Source organism: Arvicanthis niloticus, chromosome 1 (assembly GCF_011762505.2).
Source record: "Arvicanthis niloticus isolate mArvNil1 chromosome 1, mArvNil1.pat.X, whole genome shotgun sequence".
Taxonomy (NCBI): domain Eukaryota; kingdom Metazoa; phylum Chordata; class Mammalia; order Rodentia; family Muridae; genus Arvicanthis; species Arvicanthis niloticus.
In genome coordinates this window covers 10,550,611-10,577,514 of record NC_047658.1, presented here as the reverse complement: position 1 = coordinate 10,577,514, position 26,904 = coordinate 10,550,611, and the positions used below count along the sequence as shown (strand labels likewise).

General features: G+C 48.0%; 2 protein-coding genes across 2 annotated transcripts in view; both read left to right on the top strand.

The window, feature by feature from the left end:
* The window catches only part of Gpi (glucose-6-phosphate isomerase), a 28,039-nt gene extending 18,193 nt beyond the window's left edge, over positions 1 to 9,846 (top strand). Inside the window, exons 10-18 of the mRNA XM_034496692.2 lie at positions 4,314 to 4,374; positions 4,685 to 4,728; positions 4,823 to 4,975; positions 6,543 to 6,672; positions 6,834 to 6,910; positions 8,130 to 8,258; positions 9,091 to 9,166; positions 9,283 to 9,349; positions 9,431 to 9,846. Coding sequence (XP_034352583.1) covers positions 4,314 to 4,374; positions 4,685 to 4,728; positions 4,823 to 4,975; positions 6,543 to 6,672; positions 6,834 to 6,910; positions 8,130 to 8,258; positions 9,091 to 9,166; positions 9,283 to 9,349; positions 9,431 to 9,566 — 873 coding nt within the window. The 3' untranslated portion in view covers positions 9,567 to 9,846. The remainder of the gene's footprint in view (positions 1 to 4,313; positions 4,375 to 4,684; positions 4,729 to 4,822; positions 4,976 to 6,542; positions 6,673 to 6,833; positions 6,911 to 8,129; positions 8,259 to 9,090; positions 9,167 to 9,282; positions 9,350 to 9,430) is intronic.
* A 4,656-nt stretch (positions 9,847 to 14,502) lies between these two features.
* On the top strand, positions 14,503 to 24,342 carry Pdcd2l (programmed cell death 2 like). Its single transcript, XM_034494349.2, has 7 exons — positions 14,503 to 14,646; positions 14,759 to 14,925; positions 15,046 to 15,106; positions 17,556 to 17,929; positions 19,782 to 19,889; positions 21,828 to 21,976; positions 24,164 to 24,342. The coding sequence occupies exons 1-7, from the start codon at positions 14,539 to 14,541 to the stop codon at positions 24,292 to 24,294; spliced, it is 1,098 nt and encodes a 365-aa protein (XP_034350240.1). The 5' UTR covers positions 14,503 to 14,538; the 3' UTR covers positions 24,295 to 24,342.
* Positions 24,343 to 26,904: the final 2,562 nt, after the last annotated feature.

Sequence of the window (26,904 nt, the reverse complement as noted above, 5' to 3'; positions counted from 1 at the left end):
GTGAGCTGGCGTCTCTGGGTTTTCCAGGTATGATTGTGCCATGTGTGAAACCTCACCTGGTAAAATTTGAGGAGTGTGGCCAGACACGGGAACATGGAGGTTGGTTTCTTGGGTAAGGCTTAGTGGAAACTTTGCCCGGCAGGAGGTCGGATTTTTGGGTATGTCAATCTGGAGTGAGACTAGCAGGTTGGTAAGTAAGAGTTTGTTTCTTAATAAGGGTCCATGGAAGCCTGAGTTCACAAAACTGGCTGTGCTGGTGAGACATAAAGTCATGGTCAAACCCGGGGAAGAAAGTCTGTTGGTCAGCTAGGTGGACGGAGTGTGCGCATTCAGGGTCAGGTAGACATGAAGAACTGAAAGCCCAGGATCACATCCAGGTAAAGCAGAGCTAGCCTGTCTATCTAGTGTGTGGTCTGGTGAGCTGAGGCATGTTTTTCTGGCCTTCTGGGTATGGTCTGAAGAGCCGTGGTCAACATCGTGATCAACACCCATGGCTCACAAGGACATGCAGAGCTGCTCTCCTGGAACTCTCTCTGTAGCTCAGACTGGCTTTGAACTCAGAGATCCACTTGCCCCCTGCCTCCCAAGTGCTGTGATCACAGGTGTGCGGTGCCACACCCAGCCTGTGGGGTGCAGTTTTGAAGTGTGAGGATTAGAGATGAGTGCCTGTAGATGGCACTGGCTTATCAGATGTGCTCTGGAGGGCCAGTATCAGAGGCAGACAGTTGATCTGCCAGGTGTAGACCACTGAGGCCTCAGGAGTTGAACACAGGTAGGTGTTGGATTCAGTCAAAGGTAGGACTTACTCCTGGGTCTTGGCGGTGGAGCCTGAAGAAGTGTGGTCAAGGTCAAGGTTGTTTGAGAAGCCAGGGCATGCTGAGATAAGGTCACCTGCCAGGTATGCTGCTCTGGAGAGGCAGGCTCTAATACTGGTAGGTGGGGCTGGCCGGATGTGGTCTGAGGACCCAAGGATCCAGCACAGGTGGGTAGACCTGGCCTTACAGATGCGGATTGAGCTAATATCAAACATAGGCAGACAGAACTGGCCTTTGAGGTCAGGGCAGGAGAGCCAAGGTCAAACTAAGAGGAAGGACATTTGTCCCACTAAGTACAACAGCAGAAGGCACCATCATGGAGTACAGGTGGGCAGGCTAGCCCAGCATTGCTGGTGTAAGTAGTCGCAGCTGCTCTGCCAGATGTAGTCTTGAGGAGGAGTTCAAGCTGAATGTTCGTAGGTAGGGTTGAGTTGGTAACAGGATTCGGGCAAAGGTAGGGTGTACCTGGGTCTTTGTGGAGAAGCTGGAGCAGCCATGGTTAAGCCCAGGTAGGTTGGAGTAAACTCTTAAATCAGACACATAGTACTGTTGCATCAAATAGACAAATACTGTGGGCCTGACAGCGTATTTGCAAACCTTAATTTAAACTTACATATATAAATACAGTCCTCTCAGCAAGGACTTTGGAGCCAGGGGTATACACGTGGGCTTTAGTTCGTGGTGCTTGGTTTTGGCTGGGTTGTGTCAGCCTGAATCTTTGAGGTAAGGCCCAAGTGTGGCTGAGTGAGTCTCACCTCAGTAGAAGCACACCTCAGGTGGGTCCTGTGGATTGCAGATGTTGGGACGGTGCTCTTGAGTGATAAAATCTGGCTCAGTGCTGGTACTGTGGTTGAGCCAAGGTTGGTGGTGCTGGATCAGTATGTGAGGTGGAAGAAGCTAGACTTGTTGGAGACTACTGGAGTCACAACCAAGTGCATAGAGCTGGGTCCCCACAGAGGTTAAGGAGTCTCAAATTGCTGTTAGGGAGATGGACCTGCAACTGTTGGCTTAGGTAGAGGGTCCAGATTGGGCAATGGCGCCGGTTGTATCCACGGAGCTGGTTACAGGTAGGTGGAGCCAGGCCTCCCAGTTGAAACTGTTGTAACTGATCCGTGCTGAGGTTTACCCAGCCTTCCCTGTCACTCTTTGGATCCAAGAAGAAGTGTCCTTATCACCTGGGCTCAGACACAACTGTACTCTAGGCTCCTTAAGTGAGCTGTGTGGGGCAGCCTAGCCCAGGAATATATGTTTGTAGCTGGCCAGACCTGAGGAATTGGTAAGACATAGTTGTGTAAGAGAACCACAGTGGGGCTGGTGAAGATGGTTCAGCAGGTTCAGACATCCACTGACCTGAAGTGCATTCCTGAGACCCACATAGTGAAAAGAGAATGATGGACCTCCATACAGGCACACAGACACACATGTGCAGACAATTTAGGAAAGAAAACCATAAAGCATCAAGGCACATACTTCTAACCCTAATACTCAGGAGGCAAAGACAGGAAGATAGTGTTTGAGGCCCGCCTGGGCTACACAGTGAGACCTTGATACAAAACACAGAGGGAGGGGAGGAAGAAAGGCAGGCAGGCAGGCAGGCAGGCGAAACAACTGCTTATAGCAATGTGTGTGTCTGGGACAGCCTGGAAGTCGGATAGAGGAGGTGGGGTGCCCTAAGCCATTCCACTACCTGTCCTCATCAGGCGAGGCTTGGGCTGTTGCAGAGTCAGGGGATCTGCAGCCCCCTAGTCTGTCGTTGCTAGTGTGTGGTCTTCGGCCTCACTTTCTCTTTGGTTCATAGCCTGAGCTGTCCTAGGGATACGCACGGTACAATACGAGGGCTCAGAGGCTTGCTCCAGACCCTGCCTGGAATTGTTAGATAAGTGAAGTCTGACCTTGCTCCTCTCTGCCAAGGTCAGAAGCTAGACTTGTCAGTCAGGGCTGCTGACCACTCGATTCCAGTTCTAAAACTAAGTCCATTCGGCAAGATGTGAGAGTCGTGTCACACTTAATGAGGCCTGTGAGTTGGTCTCTGTAGCAGAGCTCTTCTTAAACCTGGGTCCTTCCAGATGAATCTGCAGTTCATTGTTGTCCAGAGGGACCCTGGGCCCTCTTCCTCATTCTTTCAGTTCCATCTGTGTGGACTTCTGTGTTAGCTCTCTTCAACCTTCAGTCCAGGATGTTCAGTCCAGGTCATCTCAGGATAACCTCAGGGTCCTTGGCAGTTTGTCTGTCTTCATTTGTGCCTGGTTCTGGGTCTGTCCGTGGCTGAGGAGACAGGGTAAGCACAGGCATCAAAGTGTGGATTTATTAATGTCTGAGGAGACAGAGTGGGTGCAGATCTGAGGCTCTGAGTCTGTCAGTATGTGAGGAGACATGGTAGGTAAAGTATTAGTCTCTGTGTCTAATTTGGACCAATGAAGCAGAGTGGTCACAGATCTGGGATGTGTCAGTGACCAAGAAGACATGGTAGGTACAGGCCTGAGGTTCTGAATCTGTCAGTTTATGAGGAGACAGAATGGGTAGAGGTATGACCTCTGGTCTGTCAGTGATTGAGGAGATAGTAAGTACAGATGTAAGGTTTTGTGTCTGTCAGTGACCAAAGAGACAGGGTAAGTATGAGAATAAAATTCTGGGTCTGTCAGTGACTTAGGAGACAAGTTAGATATAGGTATAATCCATGGGTCTGTCCTTGATTAAGGAGTCAGGGTAGGCAAGGGTATGAGGCTCTAGTTCTGTCAGTGTCTGAGGAGACAGGAGACACAGGTATGAGGCTCTGGTCTACCAATTTCTGAGGAGACAGGTATGAGGCTCTGGGTCTGTCAGTATCTGAGGGGATAGGTCCTGGTTGTCTCAGTGTTTCAAAGGTAAGTTCATTAGAGGTATGCATGCTTGGTCTCCACTATCTGAGGAGATGAGGCATGGTACAGGTATGAGGTACTAAATTTAACCTCAGTATCTGAGGCAATAAGGTAGGCACAGGTATGAAGCTCTTAAGTTGTGTCTGAGGTATGTATTGTGCACAGGTATGAGGGCTTCGTCTGCCAGCATCTTGAGGAGATGGGATTGTGAACAGGTGTGAAGGTCTGTGCAGGTCGGCATCTGAGGGAAAAAGGTTTAGCACAGATCGGGAGCTCTTTTTGTCAGCACTGAGGAAGTAGGAACTACCACAGGTCATGATGAGGCAGCTGAAGCACAGGTCTGAAGCCCTGGCTCTGTCAACACTGAGAAGGCAAAGCTGTCTGTCTGCCAGTGCTGAGGAGACAAGAGTTGACGGATGACAGAGGTTTGAGGCCTTAGGTCTCCCAGGAAAAAAGGCCAACCATGGTAACCATTTGGAGGGTCACTAGCACTGGGCTGCCGACTTCCTAGGAAGAGTTGGGTTGGGTCAAGCCCTACAGGTTGTACCCGTGGAAGAGTGGCTTTCCAGGGACAGGCATGGCAGGAGGGAGGGGGTAGGGTGTGCCTGCCCTCCTTCAATGTCCTTTCCTTCTCTCCTAGTGGGTAGGTGGCCGCTACTCGCTCTGGTCAGCCATTGGACTCTCCATCGCGCTGCATGTGGGTGAGTGTGTTCCTGAGCCGCCTGCAGGAGGCAGTATTGCAGCATGAGGTTGATGTTCTAGCCACGAAATCCTTGCTTAGCCCACAGGCATCCTGCCTCTCTGCCTCTGCCTACAATCATTTTTCTTTTAGTACTGGGAGAAAGAACTATAGGGTTAATATCATGCTCAGGGCCAGCTCTGAAGAGAGAGCCTTTCTTCAGGCCCCATCATCTCCTGGGTCCCACTTTTCCTGGTTCCAGAAGAAACTATAACTAACCTCTGGGTGGACACAGCGGTGGCACTTCTGCTGACGCTGCTTTTGTGTCACAGGTTTTGACCACTTCGAGCAGCTGCTGTCCGGGGCTCACTGGATGGTGAGTGCTGGGTGGCTGGAGACATGGATGGGTCCCGCCCCTCCTTCCTCTCCTGCCAGCTGCTCAGCCCTCACTCACCTTGCTCTTCTTTCAGGACCAGCACTTCCTCAAGACGCCCCTGGAGAAGAATGCCCCTGTCCTGCTGGCTCTACTGGGCGTCTGGTATATCAACTGCTACGGCTGTGAGACCCACGCCTTGCTGCCCTATGACCAGTACATGCACCGCTTTGCTGCCTATTTCCAGCAGGTACCAGCTGCCCGGCCGTGCTTTGGGAGGTCTAGTGGCAGGTTCCAGTGCCTCGCCTTGCACTTGGGTGTGGCCATGGTTCATCTCTGCTGCTGGGTTCATGGCACATCTTGGTAACCAGGTCCTTTTACATCCGTGTTGTCAACTGTGAGAGGTGCCCTGGACAGACACATCCTGGATTGGTTGTGGGCATGTGTCTTCCTCTTTGGCTCTCTCCTGTCGTTACCGTGGCCCAGGTGTGCTTTGTTCACCTGGATGGATATGTTCGGTGACCAGAGAGTACAGCCATACCTTTCCATATTTGTAAGCACGTTTAACAAAAATTGGCACTCTTTGGGGCCTCTGACCCCGTGTCCAACCCTATTTGGCCTGGGCACGCCTACCTGCTCACAGTCTCCTCTCTCTCCTTTTCCTTGAATGTGTATTTGTATGTGTCTATGTGAGTGAATGCCACATGGGTGCAAGGTGCCCTTGGAGGCAGAAGCGCTCGATGGAACTCTGTAGAACTGGAGTTCCAGGTGCTTGAGAGCTGGTGTGTGCTGAGAATTGAAATCGGGTCCTCTGGAAGAGCAGGAAGCGCTCTTTTAAATACTGCAAATGTGCCATGTCCTGCAATTACTAGTCTGAGTAATTGTGTCCGAGGCTTTCTGCGGCCATCTGCTAACCTAGGCCCAGTCCTGGAAGCTTCTAGCCTCCGTGCAATCTTATCTAGGCCTAGAATATTTTAGCCTCTGAGACTTATTGTTGAATAAGCTCACCCCTTTCTAGTTCTTTCCCATCTTTGGCTGGCTGGTTCAACTCAGCTGTTCTGGCTCAAACTCTTCTCCCAGCTGACTGGTTCAATCTGGCTTCTCTCAGTTTCTTATTGAATGGCTCTTCTTGGCCTCATACTAACTCTAGCAATCTGTCCTAATCTTCTGGCTTCTTCTCATTCTGTCTTCACCTGTGTCTAGCATGTTCTCTGTAAAACTTTCCTGGTAAAACTACATCCTTCTTTTTTCTACACTGCCCCTAAGTAGCTTTCCTTTTTTACTCTGTCAAATCTTTCTCTGATTTGTCACTTTGTCTGCCACTCAAGTAGACATCACTTTCAAACATGGATGCTTCCTTCTATAAGCTTACTTTACCTTCATTGTTTGGGATTAAAGGTGTGTGCTGAGGGCTAAGCCACAACACAACTAGAAACATGCTTTTTCAGTAACTTTCACAATCTTGGGGTTCACAGAGTGATCAAATATCCTGAAACAATCTTCAAGCTTCTTCATGGTTGTTGTAAAAGTGAACAAGTTTTGACTTCTCAATTTGCATGATTTTTCTGGGTCTAGAAAGCAGTGGGCCGACTTCCTGGGCTACCTTAGGCCACCTGTAGGAAGAATAAACAAAGAGAGTCCTCCTGCCTCCTACCCTTCTCGTGGTCCTTACAGGGTAGTCTTACAGCAGGAAGCTCAGGACCCATGTTTACAGGATTCCCCACATGAAGCTGATTAAGGCACCCCAGGAAGGATCCAGGCAATTTGAGACAGGCAAATCTTACAGGTAGAAGGTTGAGTTTTTGTCCTCATTCCAGGGTGACATGGAGTCCAATGGAAAGTACATCACCAAGTCTGGGGCCCGGGTGGACCACCAGACAGGCCCCATCGTGTGGGGGGAGCCAGGGACCAACGGTCAACATGCATTCTACCAGCTTATCCACCAAGGTAGGGCCTTCTGTCCTGAGCAAGTGGGTGTGGTGCCTGGTAAGCTGAGGATGGGACAGCAGGGACCTTCTGCTTAGGGTAGTGGCTTCCTATAGGCTGCTTGGGTAGCTTCCATGGGCTTAGGATTGTATGGATGACTACTGTCCCCTTGTCCTTAACAGGCACCAAGATGATACCCTGTGATTTCCTCATCCCTGTCCAGACCCAGCACCCCATACGGAAAGGTCTGCATCACAAGGTAAAAAGCCAGTCTGCACTGTTCTCGTGCTTCTCAGGATTGTGGGATAGCCCTCCTGCAGCTGCCCTGTTCAGCAGTTAGATTAATTCTCTCACTGCCACAGCAGATGACCACAAGTTTACTGCCTTGAAACACAGTCTGTTATCTCAAGTTCCCAGAGTTAGAATCCCAGCTGGGTTCCTATATCATAAAAGTCATGAGCCAAACTCAAAGTGTTGGCCTGAATTAGTTCTATTTCTGCTACTGTGAGAAAAGACTCTAAGCAAAAACCACCTTGAGGCTTACAGGTCATAGTTCATGATTGGGGGAAGCCAGGGCAAGATCTTGAAGCAGAAACCATGGGTGAGTGTGTTCGAGAGATTGTTCTCAGGCTCATGCTTAGCTAGTTTTTTTTGTACAGTCCACCACCTCCTGCCTAGGGATGGTGCTGCCCACAGTAGGCTGGGCCTTCCTGGATCAGTTAACAATCATGACAGTCAATCCCCCACAGGCCAATCTGAACTGGGTAGATGCAATTGAAACTCACATTTCAGATGACTTTAAGCTAAGTCAAGTTGACAAGTTCAAAGGCTAGAATACAGCCAGACTCTTGGAAAATACTTTCAGGTTTCTGGCAGAATCTTCTTCTCTGAGGACCAACATTCTGGTTCCTTACTGGTGGCTGAGTGTCTTTTAGTCTTTTGTTTTGCAACAGAGTCATACAGTGCAACTCAGGCTGGCCTTGAATTTGGTAATCCTCTTGCTTTGGCCTTGTGAATGTAGGGATTGGAAGGCGTGTGCCTGCTGTACTGTGATAACAGCACTCTTGACTTGATTCCCCTAGAAAAGGGGGTCAATGCCTCTTCCTCTTAAAGTCTTAAAAGACAGTCATTAGCAGGACCCCTTATCATGTACTGAATATTCTGCTAGGCAGCTTGGTGAGGTGGCACATACCTGTGATTGTAGGTATTCAGGGGGCCGAGGAGGAGGAGGATCTGCCAGTTTGAGTAACTTAGCAAAAACCTGTCTCAAACTTTAAGAAAGGATAGGATTGTAGCTTAGCAGAGGGCACTTGGGTTCCATCACCTAAAAGAAAAATGCATAGTTACCACTGCCATCCCATGCGGCCTCCTTCCTCACTCCAGTTGAGCTGTGCAGTGAGTAGACCATACTGGAACTAAGATGGACTGGGCAGTCTCTGTCGGTGCTTGTTACTGTAACTGTATGTCTCTCTTGTCAGATCCTCCTGGCCAACTTCTTGGCCCAGACTGAGGCCCTGATGAAGGGGAAGTTGCCAGAAGAGGCCAGGAAGGAGCTCCAGGCTGCCGGAAAGAGCCCACAAGACTTGGAGAAACTCTTGCCACACAAGGTCAGCCTTGCTCCTGAACATCAGCTATAGGGTGACATCCAGGGTCTAGAGGGATGACATTGAAGGGTCAGGGTAGAGGCTCATGGTTGTTTGTCCTACACAATCAGAAGGTCTGTTCCTCCAGAGTAAATGTCCCACACCTGGGATGGAGTGCCTTCCTCCTCAAAAGCTCAGGGACCAGAATTAGCCTGGGGACTTTCTCCCCTGCCCAGTATATTTTACCAATATTCTTCCTCCAGTTCCTCCCAGATCCATCTACACACTCAACTTTATTGTTTCTATAAATTGGGAGGGAGGGAGGAAGGAAGGAAGGGAGAAAGAAAGAAAGAAAGAAAGAAAGAAAGAAAGAAAGAAAGAAAGAAGGAAGGGAAGAAAGGTGGGTGGATGGATGGATGGATGGATGGATAAAACAAAAAGCATAAGAAGTTAATGAATAACAACATGGAGTCTGTTTTCTGTTCCGCTCTTCCTTGGTGTGCCTCTGGTCCGGGAATGTGGTTCATAGACCTAGTGTCACTGTCTATGATACTGTCTTTGAAAAAAAACTCATTTTTCCTTTCCCAGCAGCTATTGTTTGTAGATAGCTTAGAGGTGGGGCTTCGTGTCTGCTTTAACTCCTCCGTGGTAGGACTTGTCTGTGAGCTTCTAAGTGCATCAGCCTAGTTGGGTCTGGAGGACAGTGTTTCCTTGGAGTCATCCACCACCTTTGCTCTTAGACTCTTTCCAGCTTCTCTTCTGCAGAGAAGAAGCCTTGAGGGGAAGGATGTGTATAGACACCCCAAAGGCTCCAGAGCCTCTGCCCATTGCTGAGGACATTTCTTGTTTCCTACAGGTCTTCGAAGGAAACCGTCCAACCAACTCTATTGTGTTTACCAAGCTAACACCCTTCATTCTGGGAGCCTTGATCGGTGAGTGGGGAGAGGAAGGATGGCTGGCTGGCTTGGGGTCACTTGGATGGGGAAGGAGGGGAGGGAAGGGAAGGAAGAAAGGCCCTAACAGGCACCGTCTGCTGTTTCCTCTGCAGCCATGTATGAGCACAAGATCTTCGTTCAGGGCATCATGTGGGACATCAACAGCTTTGACCAGTGGGGGTGAGTTGCTGAGGAATCTCTTGTGCTTTGGGGTTGTCTCTAGAATGTGACTCATCATCCTCTTCCACCCTTGCCTTGCAGAGTGGAGCTGGGGAAGCAGCTGGCCAAGAAAATTGAGCCGGAGCTGGAGGGCAGCTCTGCCGTGACCTCCCATGATTCCTCCACTAATGGACTGATTGGCTTCATCAAGCAGCAGCGGGATGCCAAAATAGAATAAATCCAGCCGCAGTCCTACTGGCTGGTCCTTCATGTCCCTTCTCACCATATGCACTGCATGGTACTGCCCCTTCCTGCCCAGAGCTCACCACCAGTAGTTGGCTTGGACTACAGAGCTCTTGGGAGAAGCTGGTCTGGAACTGCCATCTACCCACTCTGTGTACCCTCCCTGTTGAAGCAGGTGGAAGGGCTTTAATGTGTCATGTTGTTCTGACCTGTATTCACATCCCAGCTAGAATAAAGACACCTAGAGGTGGCATGGGCTCAGCCTCTTCAGTTTACTGAGTTGGTACTTTATCTGTTAGGTGTGGGTGACTCTGCTTATGCCTTGGTTGGCTCTTTACTCAGTGGTTGTCTGGTTCAGAGTCTCAGAGGGTTGATCATTAAGAAGGGGACAGCTGGGTGATAGGGACCCATGCTTTTAATCCCAGCACTTGGGAGGCAGAGGCAGGCCTATCCGAGTTCAAGGCCAGCCTGGTCCACAGAGTGAGTTCCAGGATAGCCAGGGCTACAAAAACAAACAAAAAAGGGGTTGGGTAGGATGGGGACAGGGATGTGCAGTTAGGTGGGCAACTTGGTCTTCAGTCAAGTGTTCACCTCCTTCCCCTCCTCACCTTGGTCATGTGGGAAAAGTAACTCTGCTTTACTGGGTAGGTTTTGTTTGTTTTTTGCTTCGGTTTGGTTTTGGTATCAAAACCCAGGGATGGAGCTTAAGAGATTGGCTTCAAAGTTAAGAGCACTGATTACTCTTCCAGAGGTCCTGAGTTCAATTCCCAGCAACCACATGGTGGCTCACAACCATCTGTAATGGGATCTGATGCACTCTTCTGGTGTGTCTGAAGACTGCTACAGTGTACTCACATATATAAAATAATTAAATAAATCTTAAAAAAATCAAAAGAACCCCAGTGATGAACTCAAACCCTTCAAAAGACAATTTTAGCAGGGTGTCATTACTGTCACATTCACATCCTGTCAGTGAGTCCTTGGGAGACTGAGTGACAGTCCCATCATTCTACTTTCCATGTTAATTAGGCTCACGAGATGGCCAGTCAATAAAAAGACTTGGTACATGTGTAAGGGTTTTATTGCTGTGAAGAGACACCTTATAAAGGACATTTCACTGGGGCTGGCTTACAATCATGGCAGAAACCATGGTGGCATGTAGGCACACATGGTGCTGGAGAAGGAACTGAGAGTTCAACATTTTGATAGGAAGGCTATAGAAGGAATGCTACACTAGGCTTAGCTTGAGCAAGTTAGAGCTCAAAGCCCGCCCCCGCTGTGACACACCCTTCAGTGAAGTCTCACTTCCTAATAGTGCCACTTCCTATGGGCCAAGCATTCAAACAGGAGTCTATGGGGCTAGGAGGCCAGTGCTATTCAAACCACCACTGTACTCAAGCTTGGTCACTGAAGGGGCCAGTTCTGATGCTAAAGTCCTGTTCCCCAATTGGTTCTTGATCTGTCAGTAAAGAAGCCCAGCGGCCAATTGCTGGCTGGAAGGTACAGGTGGATTTATGGGTCCCGGGAGGAAAAAAGGCAGATGCAAGGAAAGAGAAAGGGTCTTTCTGCCATGCTTTGGAGGAAGGAGGAGGCAACAACCAAGTGAGGTCTGGGCAGGTGGGGGGGGTGCGGGGGGGCAGCTAGAGCCTGTGGCCAAGGATTTCTGACAGGGACTAGGTGGGACTAGCCACGAAATTTATGGTAGGTGGAGAGATGGAGATAAGAAATTGGTGAGCACACGCTTTTCCAGGTGGGCGATATCTGCACCCAGCAATTGTGCCAAGAAGGCAAGTTGTAAAGTAACAAGCTATGTGTCTTTTATCTGCGGATTCAAGGAAAGCTTGGGAGAGGACTGGTAATGGGGATAGCTCCTGGAGCTCAAGGCAGCTGGAGCAGAAAGGAAGCTTGGGTGGGCTTGGGACCTCTTCCCGGTCCTTGGAGCGAAGACATTTAAAACTACACACAATAAGTCACCTGAATCTGATCTATGAGACCTATATAAAGGTGGGTGGGGTGAACTGATCCCAAACAACTTTGTCATATGTATTATGGCAAACACACACACACACACACACACACACACACACACACACACACCCAATAATGAAATGTAAATGGTACTTATTTGAGGCTAGCTTGGGCTGAGTGAGCAAGTTCCAGGTTTGACTAGCTACACAGTGGAAACATGTCTCACGAAAAGGGTGATAGATCGTAGTGTCTCAGATATAGGTCAATGGTAGAGCATGCTCAAGGACTGGGTTCACTCTATCAGGTACACACATGCACAGTGACTACTTGTGGGGTAGGTTTTCTGAGGTTCTCCTGTCCAGCAGGCTTGTGTCCAGCAGGTGGCACTATTGGAAAGTGGTGCAAACCAAGAGGCGGGGCTCAGGTGGAGAAAATATTTCCCCTGAGAGGAAAAGAGGCTTTGCGAGAAAGACTTTTGAGAGATCTTGCTACAGACTCTTTTTTTCCCTGTATCCTGGCTGCCACCTCTGTGGAAATAGTTTCTAACATTCTCATACTGCTATGGTTTCTCAAAGCAGTGGAACCCACATGTGCTAGTTTGCTTTCTGTTCTTGTGATTAAGCACTTGTGGAAGAGAGGGTTTCTATGGCTTATACTTTCCAGTCATGATCTATTATTGAGGGAAGTCCTAGAAGGAGCCAACGAGCTACAGCTTGCTGGCTCGATCCCCAGCTCATGTATGTGTGCATGTGTGTGTGTCCTACAGTGGGTACTAACTACCCTGAGCTTTGTAATTCCTGATTGAGGGTTCTCAGGTGACTCTAGCCTGTGCTAAGTTAACAAGGCTAGCCAGGACATCATGACCTGAAAACCATGAACAAAAATATTTATTTATTTTATTTTTTTTTTTCTTTCTTTCTTTCTTTCTTTCTTTCTTTTTTTTTTTTTTTTTTTGGGTTTTTCGAGACAGGGTTTCTCTGTGTGGCCCTGGCTGTCCTGGAACTCACTCTGTAAACCAGGCTGGCCTCGAACTCAGAAATCCGCCTGCCTCTGCCTTCCAAGTGCTGGGATTAAAGGCGTGCGCCACCACCGCCCGGCTAAGTTGGTTTTTCATAGTAATAAAAACAAATACTGGGCTGGCAAGAACCAGAACTTTGTCTATTTCTGATATGGATTTAAAAAATATGCTTTGAGATGATAGACAGCTCAAGAGTTTGGAATATATACTGCAAAGGACCCAATTTTTGTTCAGTATCCACAGCTTGCAGCTTACAACCACATATAACTCCAGCTCCAGAGAGAGGATCCAGTGCCTTCGGGCACCTGCACAGACACAGACATAGATACACATTCACACGAATGAAAAGTTTATCTTATCCATCTATTCAGTTCTTCTATTCAGTTCCCAGCACATGTGACTACACACACATACACACAATACACCTTGAGAAATACTGGCTTAGATAAAACACCTGGCAAGCTAAATTTGCTGACTCAACCTGAAGTGAACATCACAGTCAGACCTCACAGAGCCTTTAAGTCTGCCACTTTAGTAGAGGGATAAACCAACGCCAACCAACAGAACGAGCCAGTTTCATCTCCAGGCTCTGGATGGATGGGGCTGAGGTCAATCATTGTAAGGCTGGTGGTGTCCTCCAGTCAGGAAAAGTAACACTTTCCCAGAATTTATAAATCTTAAAGTAGTATTTACAGCTTCTTTTATTTGCTTGCTTGCATGTGCATGTGTGTGTGTGCGTGTGTGTGTGTGTAGGACACAGGATAACCTCTCATGTCATTCCTCTGATCCTATCAGTCAGGGTCTCACTAGCCTGAAAGCTACCGATCAGGTTGGTTGATCCAGTCCCAATTTCAGAGTTTGTTTTTGAGATACTCTCAAGCCAGGGCTGGCCTGAGTTTCACTGTGAAGTCCAAACTATATCCAGAGTTCACCCTTATCTGGCAATACATGTTTTACAAATGTGCTCATTTTTTAAGTAAAACTCATCACTAAGATTTTTATTATTTACTTTAACGTGCATCATGTGTGTTCCTGGTACCCATGGAGGCCAGAAAAAAGGACTGGCATTGGATCCCCTCCTTCCTACCCTCCGCAAACTGGAGTTGTAAGCAATTGTGAGCAACCTATGTACATGATCAACCTTTTTGTTTTGTTTTTTCCAGACAGGGTTTCCTCTGTGTAACAGTCCTGGCTGTCCTGGGCTCATTTTATAGACCGTTGGCCTCCAACTCATAAGAGGTTTGTTTGCCTGCCTTTACCTCTTTTTTTTTTTTTTTTTTTTTTTTTTTGGTTTTTCGAGACAGGGTTTCTCTGTGTAGCTCTGGCTGTCCTGGAACTCACTCTGTAGACCAGACTGGCCTCGAACCCAGAAATCCGCCTGCCTCTGCCTCCCAAGTGCTGGGATTAAAGGCGTGCGCCACCACTGCCCGGCCTGCCGCTGCCTCTTGAGTGCCGGGAATAAAGCTATACGCAACCATGCCGTGGCACATGCTCAAATCTTAACCTCAGTCTTCACACGCGTTTTAAATGCATCTTTCAAAATTAAGGACTTTTGGGGGCTGAAGTGATGGCTCAGGAATTAAGAGCTCTTTCAGAGGATCCAGGTTCAATTCCCACCACCCACAGGGCAGCTCATAATTATCTGAAACTCCAAAAACTGACACCCTCACACAGACCTACACGCAGGCAAAACACCAATGCACATAAAATTGAAAAAAAAAATAAATGATTACTTTAAAAAATTAAAGACTTTTTGTTATGTTTCTTGTTGGTTGCCAATACCGTCATCCTGTTTCCAGTTGTCAATTTCTAATTAAACCTTTTTGTAGATCCGATCGCAGGATATCAGAAGTAAAACAGGTGGTCTCCGCCCAGGACACCTTCGGGGCGGAGTCGGGGGAGGAGCAGGCGGCGCGCGTGCGCAGATAACGCTCCCTCTCAGCCACCGTAGCTCGCGCTGACACGTGGGAGCCCAGTTGTTATGGCGGCCGTCCGGAAGCCGGTGCTCCTGGGACTTCGGGATGCAGCGGTGAAGGACTGTCCCAAGGGGCCCGCCACCTGGACCGCTAGCAAGCTGGGTGGCGTCCCGGTGAGTGCAGCTGCGAAGCCTTGGCGGAGGCCGTGGCGGGGCCGGTGGGAAGGATGTCCCTCGGGAGGGAGCGGAGAGTCCCCGGAGTCTGAGCCTCTGCCCCGCTCCTTAGGACGCCCTGCCGGCCGTTTCCACCCCGGGGCCGCGGTGTGACCGCTGCGCACAGCCGCTCACACTCGTCGTGCAGGTGTACTGCCCGCTGGAAGGCTCCCCGTTCCATCGGCTTCTGTACGTGTTCGCCTGTGCCCGTCTGGGCTGCGGCGACAGCCAGACGCGCAGGTAGGCGGGGAAGTCCTGTAGTGGTGGCTCGTCCCCGGAGGGGGCGGGGCGGGCCGGGTGACACTAGGTGGGGCTGGACGTCCGGGGTGGAACCCTCATGGCATCTGTCTTGCCTCTAAGCTGGAAGGTGTTCCGCTCCCAGTGCCTGCAAGTGCCAGAGAAAGAGACTCGGAACGCCCAGGTAAAGCGATTCTGATTGGCACAATATGTTTTTCTATAATTTGAGGATCTTTTCTAGCAACTCGTTGAAGACAACCGCTGTCGGACTGTTTTTGAGACACAGCCTCCCCTCTCTAGCCCAAGCTGGCTTTTAATTCTCCGAGATTCGTTGGCTTAAATCTCCCCTAGTCCTGTGATTACCGCTATGAACCATCGAATCCTATTTAAGACGGTTAAAATTTATTTACTGTATGAGTGTTCTATCTCTGTGTACACCCGTATGCTAGAAGAGGGGCATCAGACTCAGTATATATAGTTGTGAATCAATGTGAGGTTGTTGGGAATTGAATTCAGGATCTCTTAATCAGCGAGCCATCTCTCAAGCCCCTTAAGAACATTTTAAAAAAGATTTCTTTTGGAGGCTGGAGAGATGGTTGGGCAGCTAAGATTGCTTGTTGCTCTTTCAGAGGACTTAGGATTGAATTTCAGCACTCAAGAGGCAGTTCAAAATCATGTGTAACTCCAGTTCCAGGGGTTCCAGTGCTTTCTTCTGGCCTCACTGGTACCAAGCACACAGTGGTGCACAGACATGCATGCATGCAGGAAAAACACCCATACCATAAAATAAAAGTGAATCTAGGCCAAGTGGTGGTAGCATATGTCTTTAAGCCCAGCACTCCAGAGGCAGAAGCAGGTGGATCTCTGAGTTCAAGGCCAGCCTGGTCTACAGAGTAAAGCAAGTTCCAGGACAGCCAGGGCTACACAGAGAAAGCCTGTCTGGAAAAAAAATTGTTTGTGTGTATGCCTCACATATGTGTCTGATCCTTTGAGCTGGAGTTAAAGGTGTTTTCAGAGCTGCTTAATGTAGGTGCTAAGCCCTCTCTCCAGCCCCTAATACAAAACTTACAACCTGGTTCTTTAATGTGCAATGGAATGAATTTTAGTCTTTCAGAATCACAGTTTTGTGACTTTTTCTTAAGATTTTACTTTCAGTTATACATACATGTGTGTGTTTATGTGATTGATCATCAGTGCAGGTGTGTGTGGAGACAGTGGGTCCCCTGGGCTGCCTGATGTGGGTGCTGGGAATTGAACCTTGGTCCTCTAGAAGAACAGCCAGTGTTCTTAATCACCAAGTCATCTCTCCAGCTTTTGTGACTTTCTTTTAATTTATACTTGAGACATAGTTTACTGATTTTCTCATTTGAATGAATATAGAGAAATATATATACATATATACATATATACGTATATATACATATATATATATTCATGTATGTGCATGGTACACAATGTTGTGTGTAAGGTAGAAAAATACTTTGATTTTTTTTAAGCTAAGACATTTAAATCTTTACTAACTAAATTGATAGCCTCAGGGAAAAGTCCAGCAAGGACTTCTGGAAGCACATCTCAGAACTGGCCCATCTGCCAGGCTACCTCTTGCAGTTAGGATACTTAGGTGTGGTTTGATGAGTGGGTGCTGCCCTTGTCACAGAGCCTGGCATGCTGTCTTTATCTGTGTTTTCAGCCCAGCCCCCCCCCGCCCCCCGTTAGTTTAGAGACAGGGTCTGGATCCATACCTCAGGGTAGCCTGGAAATCCATGTCACCCAGGCTGACATCAAATTCATGGCTATCATCCTGCCTCAGCCTCTCCAGGGTTGATATGAGCTCCATGTTAAGCCTGCTTCTGGCATTGCTCTCCATTACACTCTTGTCTCTTAGGCAGACCTGAGTAGCTAACCGCAATCTAACATCTCAGCTGCTAAGGAGTCTGGGAAATGTAGTTTGTTTGTTTTTTTTTTCCCTCCCCTATAATAATACATGAAGCACAACAGAAAGATTGTGGAACAGATAGGTGAAGACACCTGGACCTACATGTGATACATCGCCCTGGAAAAGAAAAGACAGTGTTTAAATCACCTCCTGCATAGTTGTGGTTTTGTCTGGTTTTGGAATTAATTATTTCACTTTACATATATTAGTGCTTACCTCTGTATGTATATGTATATGTATATGTATATATGTATATATATATATACCACATGCACAGCTGGAAGGTGGCAGTGGATCCCCTGGAACTGGAGTTAAAGATGGTTGTGAGCTGCCCAAACCTGCATCCACTTAAGAGCTCTTAAGAATAAGTGTTCTTAATCACTGAGCTGTCTCCAGTTTTGTTGTTTGTGTGTTTGTTTTGAGACATGGATTTTACTCTGGGGCCCAGACTGCCGGGAACTCACAGAGCTCCATCTGCCTCTGCCTTTCATGTGGTTGGAGTAGATGGATGCAGCACCAAACCCAGCCTTACAACATGTTTTTGAGTGGGTAGAATCAGGAAGTTTAATTGGAGTGTTCCCGAGAGGAAGGGACTGATACGAAGGCTCCCTAGGAAGGTGCATGGATGGGTGGGGAAGCTGAAGGTATTGATGAAGTCATCGAAGTGTGATTGGCCTGTATTCATTGACTGTTCTAGAATCAGGACAATGGCCTTGCAGCTGAGAACTGGTGTGAAGGCTCACATGACTGGGGAAGTGACACTGAGGAGACACCTCCACCACCACCCACCTCAGATTTGGGAAGTGATTCTAATGATGTCAGAGCTCTAGACTGGACTGAGAAGCTCCAAGCTCTTCACCTGCAGGACACTGCCCTGGCTGTTACCTGTGCTTCCCCTTCAGGGGAAGGGTTGGCAGTTCCCACGGAAGTGCCACAGTTCCTGCCCTATTACATCTGTGTCGCGGAAGAGGAAGATTATGGCAACTTTGTGGATCTTGATCACGCCCACAGCCTTCTGCAGGAGTACCAGCAGAGAGAAGGCGTTGACATGCAGCAGCTGCTTTCCCTAGGGTGAGAACTTGCTAACAAGGTTGAGAGGTGCAGGTAGGAACCTGCCATGATTGGTTCCCTTTTGTCTTGGTACCTATGGCAAGTTCTAGAGAGGAGGGTTGTAATCGGGCTTTTCTGTTTCGCTCCCCTTAGATGAGAAGAGCAGACACTGGCCTGGGCTGTCTGCATCAGCCAGCCTGCATTAACCTGCAGGCCTGCTGCTCAACGCCCTCAGGAGCTGAACCCAGAGGAGCACACAGAAGTTATCATTGTCATTAAAAGGCCACTAGCATTTCTTTAGCTTCTTTCCTGTTCTTTTGTATGCTTGTTTGTTTCTGTTTTGTTTCTGGGTGCCAGGGATGGACCCTAGAGCCTGGAGTGTAACCGCCGAGCAGAGTCCTTAGCCCCTATTCTCCTTTCACTTTTTCTACTCACTTTTCACTGTTTTTACATTTGCTTACTCTGTGCATCCACCCATGGGGTGCACATGTAGAGGTCAGACATGGAAGGGGTCTGCTCCCCTCTTCCACCTCGTGGTTGTAGGAAAGTAGCACACACCTTTACCCACTGAAACATCTCCAGAGCCCTGTTTTGATTTTGATGTTGTTTGATGTTGTCTTGTTTTTGAGAGAGTCTCATCTAGATAAGGTTGGCCTCAAACTCTTTGTAGTCAAGGATGACCTTGAATTCCTGATCCTTCTGCCTCCACTATATCTCAGTGCAGAGATTGCCACCGCAAGTTGTATGAGGGTTTGGGACTGAGCCCAGGCCTTCTTATTGGTGGGCAACACTTCCAGCTGAACTGTATCCACAGCCTCTTCTCTGTCTTTATTTACTGCATCTTACTTTGTTTATTTTTATTTTTTTGTTTTTGTTTTTTTTTTTTTGAGACAGGGTTTCTCTGTGTAGCTGTGACTGTCCTGGAACTCACTTTATAAAACAGGCTGGCTTCAAACTCCCAGAGATCCACCTACCTCTGTGTCCCGAGTGCATGCGCCACCATTGCCTGGCTCTGATTTTCAAATCCCTGACAAGAAATGTGTGTGTGTGTGCATGTGTTTATGGTGCAGGTCTGCTCCTGCTGCCACGGTTCATGTGAAATTCAGAGGACCTCTTGTAAGAGCCTTTTCTCTTTTTTCAGCGTGTAAGTTCTGGGGATTGAACTCGGTCTTTAAAATAAACAGCAAGTGCCATCTCGTTAGGCCACTTCCTGACTGCCTTCTGTTTTCAGTGTCTTTAGAGCAGAAGCAGATGATTGAGAAGAGATGCGCCGGCTGGGTGGTGGTGGCGCACGCCTTTAATCCCAGCACTTGGGAGGCAGAGGCAGGCAGATTTCTGAGTTCGAGGCCAGCCTGGTCTACAGAGTGAGTTCCAGGACAGCCAGGGCTACACAGAGAAACCCTGTCTCGAAAAAAACAAACAAACAAAAAGAAAAACAAAAAGAAAGAGAGAGAGAGAGAGAGAGAGAGAGAGAGAGAGAGAGAGAGAGAGAAAGAGAGAAGAGATGCGCCTTGTTTGGTGACTCTGCTATGAGTCCAGAACTGCCTCAGACCCTGAGGCTGCTTCAGAGTTTCAACTCTCACTTACAAAATGAGAAGGGCAGTGCTGTTTCTCTTCTTTCCTCACAAGCTCTGGTGGCTCCAGGGAGCTCAGACCTAGAAACACCATATGCCAAAGCACTAAAGAAGGTGGGAACTATCACTTGAAAGTTGGCCTCTGACCCCTGTATCGGAGCCATGGCACACGTGACCAACCCCCAGCACACACAATAATTAACACAATACAGAAAGCAGAAAAGTGTCTTGTTCCTCTTGCAGATGCTGCAGTTCCCCAGACACTGATAGTCTCACAGGGTCTCTGCTTCTCTCCTTAGCTCTAATGATGGGGATGAAAAGTACGAGAAGACCAAAGTTATCAGTGGAGACCCAACGTTTTACAAGTTCATGAAGAGAATTGCTGCTTGCCAGGAGCAGATTCTGAGGTAAAGAAGACATGTGTGTTTCTGTTTACTCTAGTGGCAGAATGCTGGCGAGCACTTAGCGGCCCAGGGACTCCTCAAGGTAGGGCAGGAGGATCGCCCGGACAGCCTCAGAAACAGTGAGGCACTCATCCTTTTTAAAATTGGTTTCACTCTTTTTAATTGTGGTGTGTGTTTGTGCACATGACTACAGGTGCCCATGGAATCTAGGAGAGACTAGTGGTTGTGAGCTGCTGCAGGTGGGTGCTGGGAACTTTTCTGTCTTGGAACTGACTGTAAAGAAGCTCCCTGATTCACACTGACCCCGGTACAGCCAGTATCAGTTATGGTGCTGTTTCTTGTGTGTCTGCCGCATGTGCACACACTACACTATCGTAGGATAGAGGTGCCCCCCTAGCCACCATTCAAACTTTGTGTGTGTCTCTACAGTTAGTCTCGGAGGCCAAAAGAGGGTGTCAAACATCCTGACTGGAGCAGTTAAAGCAACTGATGTGGGTGCTGAGAGATGAGCTCTGCTCCTGGAAGAGGAGCACACACATCTAACCACCGAGCCATTTCTCCAGCTCTAGAATGTAAAATTTGAACTGTGTATCTGTGGATTTTCCCTTTAATCCTATCTGCCGTCACATGATGATCGCAGACTCAGCTCCTCAGACGTGGTAGCACAAGTGTCTTCACTTGCTGAGCTCTCTTGATGACCCTGTCTTTGAATTTCGGATTCTCTTGCCCAACCTTCCAAATATTAGAATTTCATGTGTGTACCCATGCCTGGGTTTTAAAAAAATATACTTAAGTGGGGGTAATTCTGGCTTTAGTTAGCTAAATAATATCCATTTCCCTTGATAGCTGGCTGCTGGCAAACATGGGTTATTTGATTTGGGTCTTAATCAAAATCAGGTTCTGTATCACGTACCTACAGGTGCATATATATGCATATATGCAGACTTACATCTCTGTGTGGTTTACATAATGGCTACAGAAAGGTAATGAAGCCTTTACTGGAGGCAGAGTGAGGAGCTGATGAAGATCCCAGTGAAGTCACTGTAATGTTTAGATATGAAGATAACAGATCAGGTAGTGAACTTTTGCAGACACCTCACCGAGCTGTGGATGCTAGCATACCTGTGTCACCCCCCACCCCCACAAGGCTGAAGATAAGTCATTGTCCTAACCCTAGAGTCACCTTGGACTCCTGAATGAGCAGTCTTGGAGGACAGATGACCCTTCCAGATGAGAGTGAGGGAGAGGCTGTACCCTGACTGAAGTGACCCTCTGAGACCTGCTCTGCCCCTTATAGAGAACTCTTCTCCAGATCTCCATGCAGGAGCAGGACAGTCTCAACAAGATGGCCTGTTGCTACCTACGCAATAATTAGGAAGTTAGGCAGGTGGGTCTCTTCAGTCCAGCCTAGTCTACATAGTGTGCTCCAGGCCAGCATCTATATAATGAAACCCTGTCTCAAATGAAATAAAATAGTAGTTATAGAAAGCAGAAAAAGAAGACAGCACATTAGGAAGATGTCATGCCAGGCAGTGGTGGTGCACGCTTTTAATCCCAGCACTTGGGAGGCAGAGGCAGGCAGATTTCTGAGGTTCAAGGCCAGCCTGGTCTACAGAGTGAGTTCCAGGACAGCCAGGGCTACACAGAGAAACCCTGTCTTGAAAAAACAACAACAACAATTAAAAAAAACCAGGAAGAGTATCATATAAAGGGGTTCAGTGACCCCAAGCTCATCTCTTTATGGTCTTTAGTGGCACTGAGCCAAGTGATAACAAGTCTTCAGTCCCCTCAATGTTCTCCACAGTCACCAGTGGTGCCTTGCCCCGGTGTGGCTTTCCTCACTGTCTAGTTCTGCTCCTGATGCTGTCCGATGGCCCAGATGCTGGGTTGCTGGGTTGCTGGGTTTGCTCTGATGCATGATTCTTCCCTTTCTCGCCCTAGGTATTCATGGAGCGGAGAGCCTCTCTTTTTGTCCTGCCCCACGTTTGAAGTCTCTGAGATCCCAGCCTGCAGTGGCTGTGGAGGCCAGAGGACGTTTGAGTTTCAGCTTATGCCCGCACTGGTCAGCATGCTCAGCAGTGCTGATCTAGGTAAGAGGGCCTGGACTGAGCGGGTCTGTCTCTGACTTTGGTATGGAATAATATTCAAATGAAAGGCTTTTTGTTAATTATTAAATACGGAATATTATAAAAGGATTGAGAAATTAAATTGTAAGAAATTTGTATTCCAGCAAAATTCCAATACCACTCTAACAGTAACCATTTTGATAATTTGAGACTGAACAAGCTAATTGACACATAAGGGAGGGATGGAACTCTGTAGAGAGCTGCCTCACAGAGTTGTCCTCTGACCTCCAGGTGTGCACCGACACAGACATACGCATACCCACACACAAGTGTAAATTCATTACAAACTGCCTGGCTGTGGCTAGGTACATGCTTCTAGTCCACCTTTCTCAGGAAACTGAGGCAGCACAGTGCTTGAGGACAGCCTGGACAACACACTGAGACTGTTTCAAAAAGAGAACAAATTAAGGTAGGGTAGGACCAGTTAGGTCTGGTCTCCTTTGGGATTATGATCCTGATGATCAAATTAGGGTTGGGTTGGGGCTAGAGAGGTGGCTCAGCAGTTAAGAGTGCTTGCTGCTCTCCCAGAGGACCCAAGCTCAATTCCCAGCACCCACAAGGCAGCTCACACTACCTGTTACTCCAGTTTCAAGGGATCTGATGTTCTCCCTGACTTCCTTAGGCTCATGCATGCATCTGGTGTGTGTACATATATATAAAATAAAGAATATAGTTTAATAAATTAATATATTAGTCAGTTTCATATTCCTGTAGTAAAATATCTGAGGCTAGGGGTGGCCAAGCATGGTGGCAGAGCCTGCTCTACATAGCAAGTTCCAGGCAGGCTAACCAGTGCTAATAATAAGAGCCTATCTAAGTCTCTGTGCTACATATGGTGGCAGAACCACGTGGCTAGCTAGGAAACAAAGTGAGATAGGGTAGGACCCGTTAGGTCTGGTCTCTTGGGATTATGATCCTGATGACCTAAGGATCTGCCCCACTAGGCCCATCTCCAGAAGTTCCCCTCCTTCCAGCCTTCCAGGGATATCATCCTGGGGTCCTGTCCTTTTTTTATCTTCTTGGTACTGTATGAAGCTGCTGTTGCTGGTGGCCTGGGACTTACTGGGGAAGGTTTCTTTTTTTTTTTTTTGGTTTGTTTGTTTGTTTTTGTTTTTGTTTTTTCGAGACAGGGTTTCTCTGTGTAGCCCTGGCTGTCCTGGAACTTTGGGGAAGCTTTTTGGTTTTGCTTTTTCTATTTTCCAGGGCTAGGCATCAAAACTCAGCATTTTCTCTTCCTATGTTCTTCCTTTTAGCAGTCCTGGGCATGGAACCTGTAGCCTTTCCATGCTGGGCAGGCGCTATGCTGCTGAGCTCTGTCCCTGACACACAGTCTGTTTTGTTGTTTTGGTTTTGTTTTGTTCTGAGACACGACACGGTTTCTGTTTAGCTCTGGCTGTCCTGGAACTCAACTATGTAGACCAGGCTGACCTCTAACTCAGAGACTCAGAGATCTACCTGCTTCTGCCTTCTGAGTGCTGAGATTAAAAGTTTGCACCATATCCACCCATTGAACCTCTTTTTATCTTAATATTCGTTTTTATATATGCACACGTGTGTGAGTGTGCACACATGCATGTGAGTGTGCTCACATGTGTAGAGATCAGAGGGCAATCCCAGGCACTTTGTCTGAAGCAGGGTCTTTCTCATTTCCTGTAGTCCTTGTACTCAGGTTAGCTAGTTTGGGATATCTCAGTCTCCACCTCCTAGGACTAGGATTACAGACCTTGCCTTGCCTGCCTTTGTTTTAGATTTTCCAAGACAAGAGTCTCCATAGTCCTGGCTGTCCTGAAACTCACTCTGTAAACTAGGAATGGTCTCAAATTCAAAGATCCGCTTGCTTCTGCCTTCTGAGTGCTGGGATTAAAAGTGTGCACCACCACACCCTGCTCACCTGGCTTTGTACATGGTTTCTGACGATCCAAACTCAGGTCCTAAGTTTATTTATTATTGCAGTTTTTAATATACACACATATATAGATATAGTTTCCTTTTGTTTTTGTTTTAGGAGGCAGGGGCATGGTGTAGCCTGGCCATGAACTGGCTATGTAGTCAGGGATCACCTTGAACTTCTGAGGCTCCAGGGGTCACTTCATTAGGAATGCACCTTTTAACATTCTCCTTGTGGAATCTAGAACAAGTGATATTTTTCAGGTCTTACTGTGGAATTTGGAACGATTCTCATTTATACATGTAAGCAGAGTTGCTGGCCTCCAGATCAGCAGATGCCCATGGAAGAATTCTGTGTTATACAAGAAGACCCAGATGCGTTTTTATTTAAATAGAACACTTTGTCTTATTTATACAAATTAAAACAAATTTTCATATTCAAATATATGTATGTTTGCCTTATTTTAGCATCTCCCTTCCCTTGAGACAGGGTCTCACTATATGTTCAAGCTGGACTTGAACTTGTGGCATTCCTCCTGCCTCAGACTTAACATATAAAATTAACTACTGTTTAGTGTTTGGTTTATTGTTCATTTTTCTTTTTTGTTTTGTCTTGAGACATCTCTGTGCATAGCCTAGGTTGGTCTGGAATTCAGCAATCCTCCTGCCTCAGCCTCCCAAGTGCTGGGATCACAGATGAAGGCCACCATGCCTAACTTTAACTGTTATCATTATTTTTGTTTGTTTGTTTGAAGACAGGGTTTCTCTGTAGCCCTGGCTGTCCTGGAACTCACTCTGTAGACCAGGCTGGCCTTGAACTTATAGAGATTCACCTGCCTCTGCCTTCTGAGTACTGGGATTAAAGACATGCACCACCACCCAGCTATTAACTTTTTTTTTTTTAACTTTTAATTTTAATATTGCTCTTTATTTTGGAGACAGAGTTGGGTGGGTCTTGAACCACCACCTCCTGAGTACAGGATCATGATTGTCTGCACAGTAGTAATTACAAAATGGTTGCTCTTGGCCTGGAGGCCAGTGTCCCCTTTCAGCAGACACCCCAGTGGGCATTCTGTCTCCAGTTCTGTAGTCAGCACCTTCCCATCCCCCATTTATGTACCCCACCACACCCTTCCTCAGCCCTCCAGAGCATCCTGCCCTAAGACCCTAGCTGCTTAGACCTACCCTATCCTCTCCCACTAGGCAGTCTGCTCCTGCAGCATCCCAGGGGGGATTTCGGACACTGGCCCACCGACCAACTTTCCACTTCCTGCCCTGTCTACCCTTCCTGTATTCAGTTCTCTATGTCACTAACCCCTGGTTGCCCTTGACGCACCTTGACAGCGGTATGGGAACACTCCTAGTAATCGTGTTCCAGCCTGCTCTTGACCCTGTGCAAGCAGAGCGAGCCCTGATGAACATGGGCATGGTTGCATGCAGTGTAACTGCAGTGTGAGAGCTCTTTCTGAGGGAAAGCGGCTGTACATAAACTGAAGGTTCTGGTCAGTGAGGCTCCAGCGGGGTCTGGCTGAGTATAGCACTGTAGAGAGAGCTGTTCATTCCTCTTTCTCTGCCATGCCAGGAAGTCTGTCCGTGTGCTGCCCCTCCCCCACCTGTCCCCCAACCCCCACCGCACCTGTCTATAGACAGCGACTGCCTCAGCCTGCTCGACCAGTTCCTCCAACTGGAACCGACGGTGACTGAGCTCATGCACAGCTGCTGCACTTGGAGGTTATTCAGATGACCAGGGAGATCCCCACTATGCTCAAGACAGTCAGAAGGGTTGATACAGGGCTCTAGCTGCGCTGGGAGTTGCTCAGTGTAGAGTTTGGCAAGGCCCCAGACTCATCCCTAAAACTACCAAAAAATTTGGTAGCTTTTCAGATCATTACGGGTTACACTGCTTATTCCTTTTTAGACACGGTCTTGTACTGTCCAGGCTGACCTCCAGTTTTATGCACAGCTTGATGATCTTGAACTTCTGATCTTACTTCCACTTCCAAAGTTACAGCAATGGATGTCGTGCTTGGTTTACAGGGTATTGGGAATCGAACCCAAGGCCTTATGTATGCTAGGCAAGTACTCTGCCAACTTACCTACAACCTTAGACTCCTTTCTAATATTTTGAGACACAGTCCCATGCGAGGAATGATGTACCCGCGAGTGGACGCGCGGGTGTGGGTCTCGAATGTCTGCCACGGGGGGGGGGGGGGGGGGGGGGCGGGGGCGGAGTGCAGGGCTCTCGAGTGGACCTGGAGGCCGGTGTCTCCATTCAGGGCTCCCAGACGCTGCTGGGGGAACTATGGACTAACCGACTAGGCCCCGCAGGAAGTAGGCATTGCTTGAAGAGGCAGGCCTCTGCGGAGGAACACAGAGATGCTCTCCACAGGAGATTAGACACGGTGGTAGTTGAGACCTTCTCAGCGGTTCCTCCACGGTGCACCCCAAAGGACACGTGGAAGTCTGTGGGTTTTCATAAACTTTATTGTTCATGGTGGATGTAGGTGGATCTGAAGGTACCCCCACTTAGGTCAGGGCGGACCTGACTTAAATAGGGAGGGAGGAGTGTCTGGGAAAGAATAATAATTAGCTATGCCCTCCTTTAGGTATCTCATTAATATGGAAATCTGAGGCCTGTAGTCTCATCCTCTACCTGTAGAGGGGCTGGTAGGGGCCTTGCCCTACATGACTGAACTGCCCAGACCACTGGCGTGTCAGGGCTTGGCTGAACACCTGCTGTTGCCCCATTGGGGTTGGGGTTCGGAGGCCTGTGCCACACCAGAAACCAAGCCCCACGGTCCCAGGCTGGCCTCATACTAACCCATTGTTTATCTACCTCTGTTTCTTATTTTGAGGTGAATGTAGGTTGCTGACTAAACATTGGTGTGTGTGTGTGTGTGTCTGCCTGCATGTGTGTGTGCCTGTGTTTATATGTGTAGATGTACACAGAGGTCAGAAGAGACCACTGATGACCTGTCTGAGTCTCCATCTTACTTGATGCACAC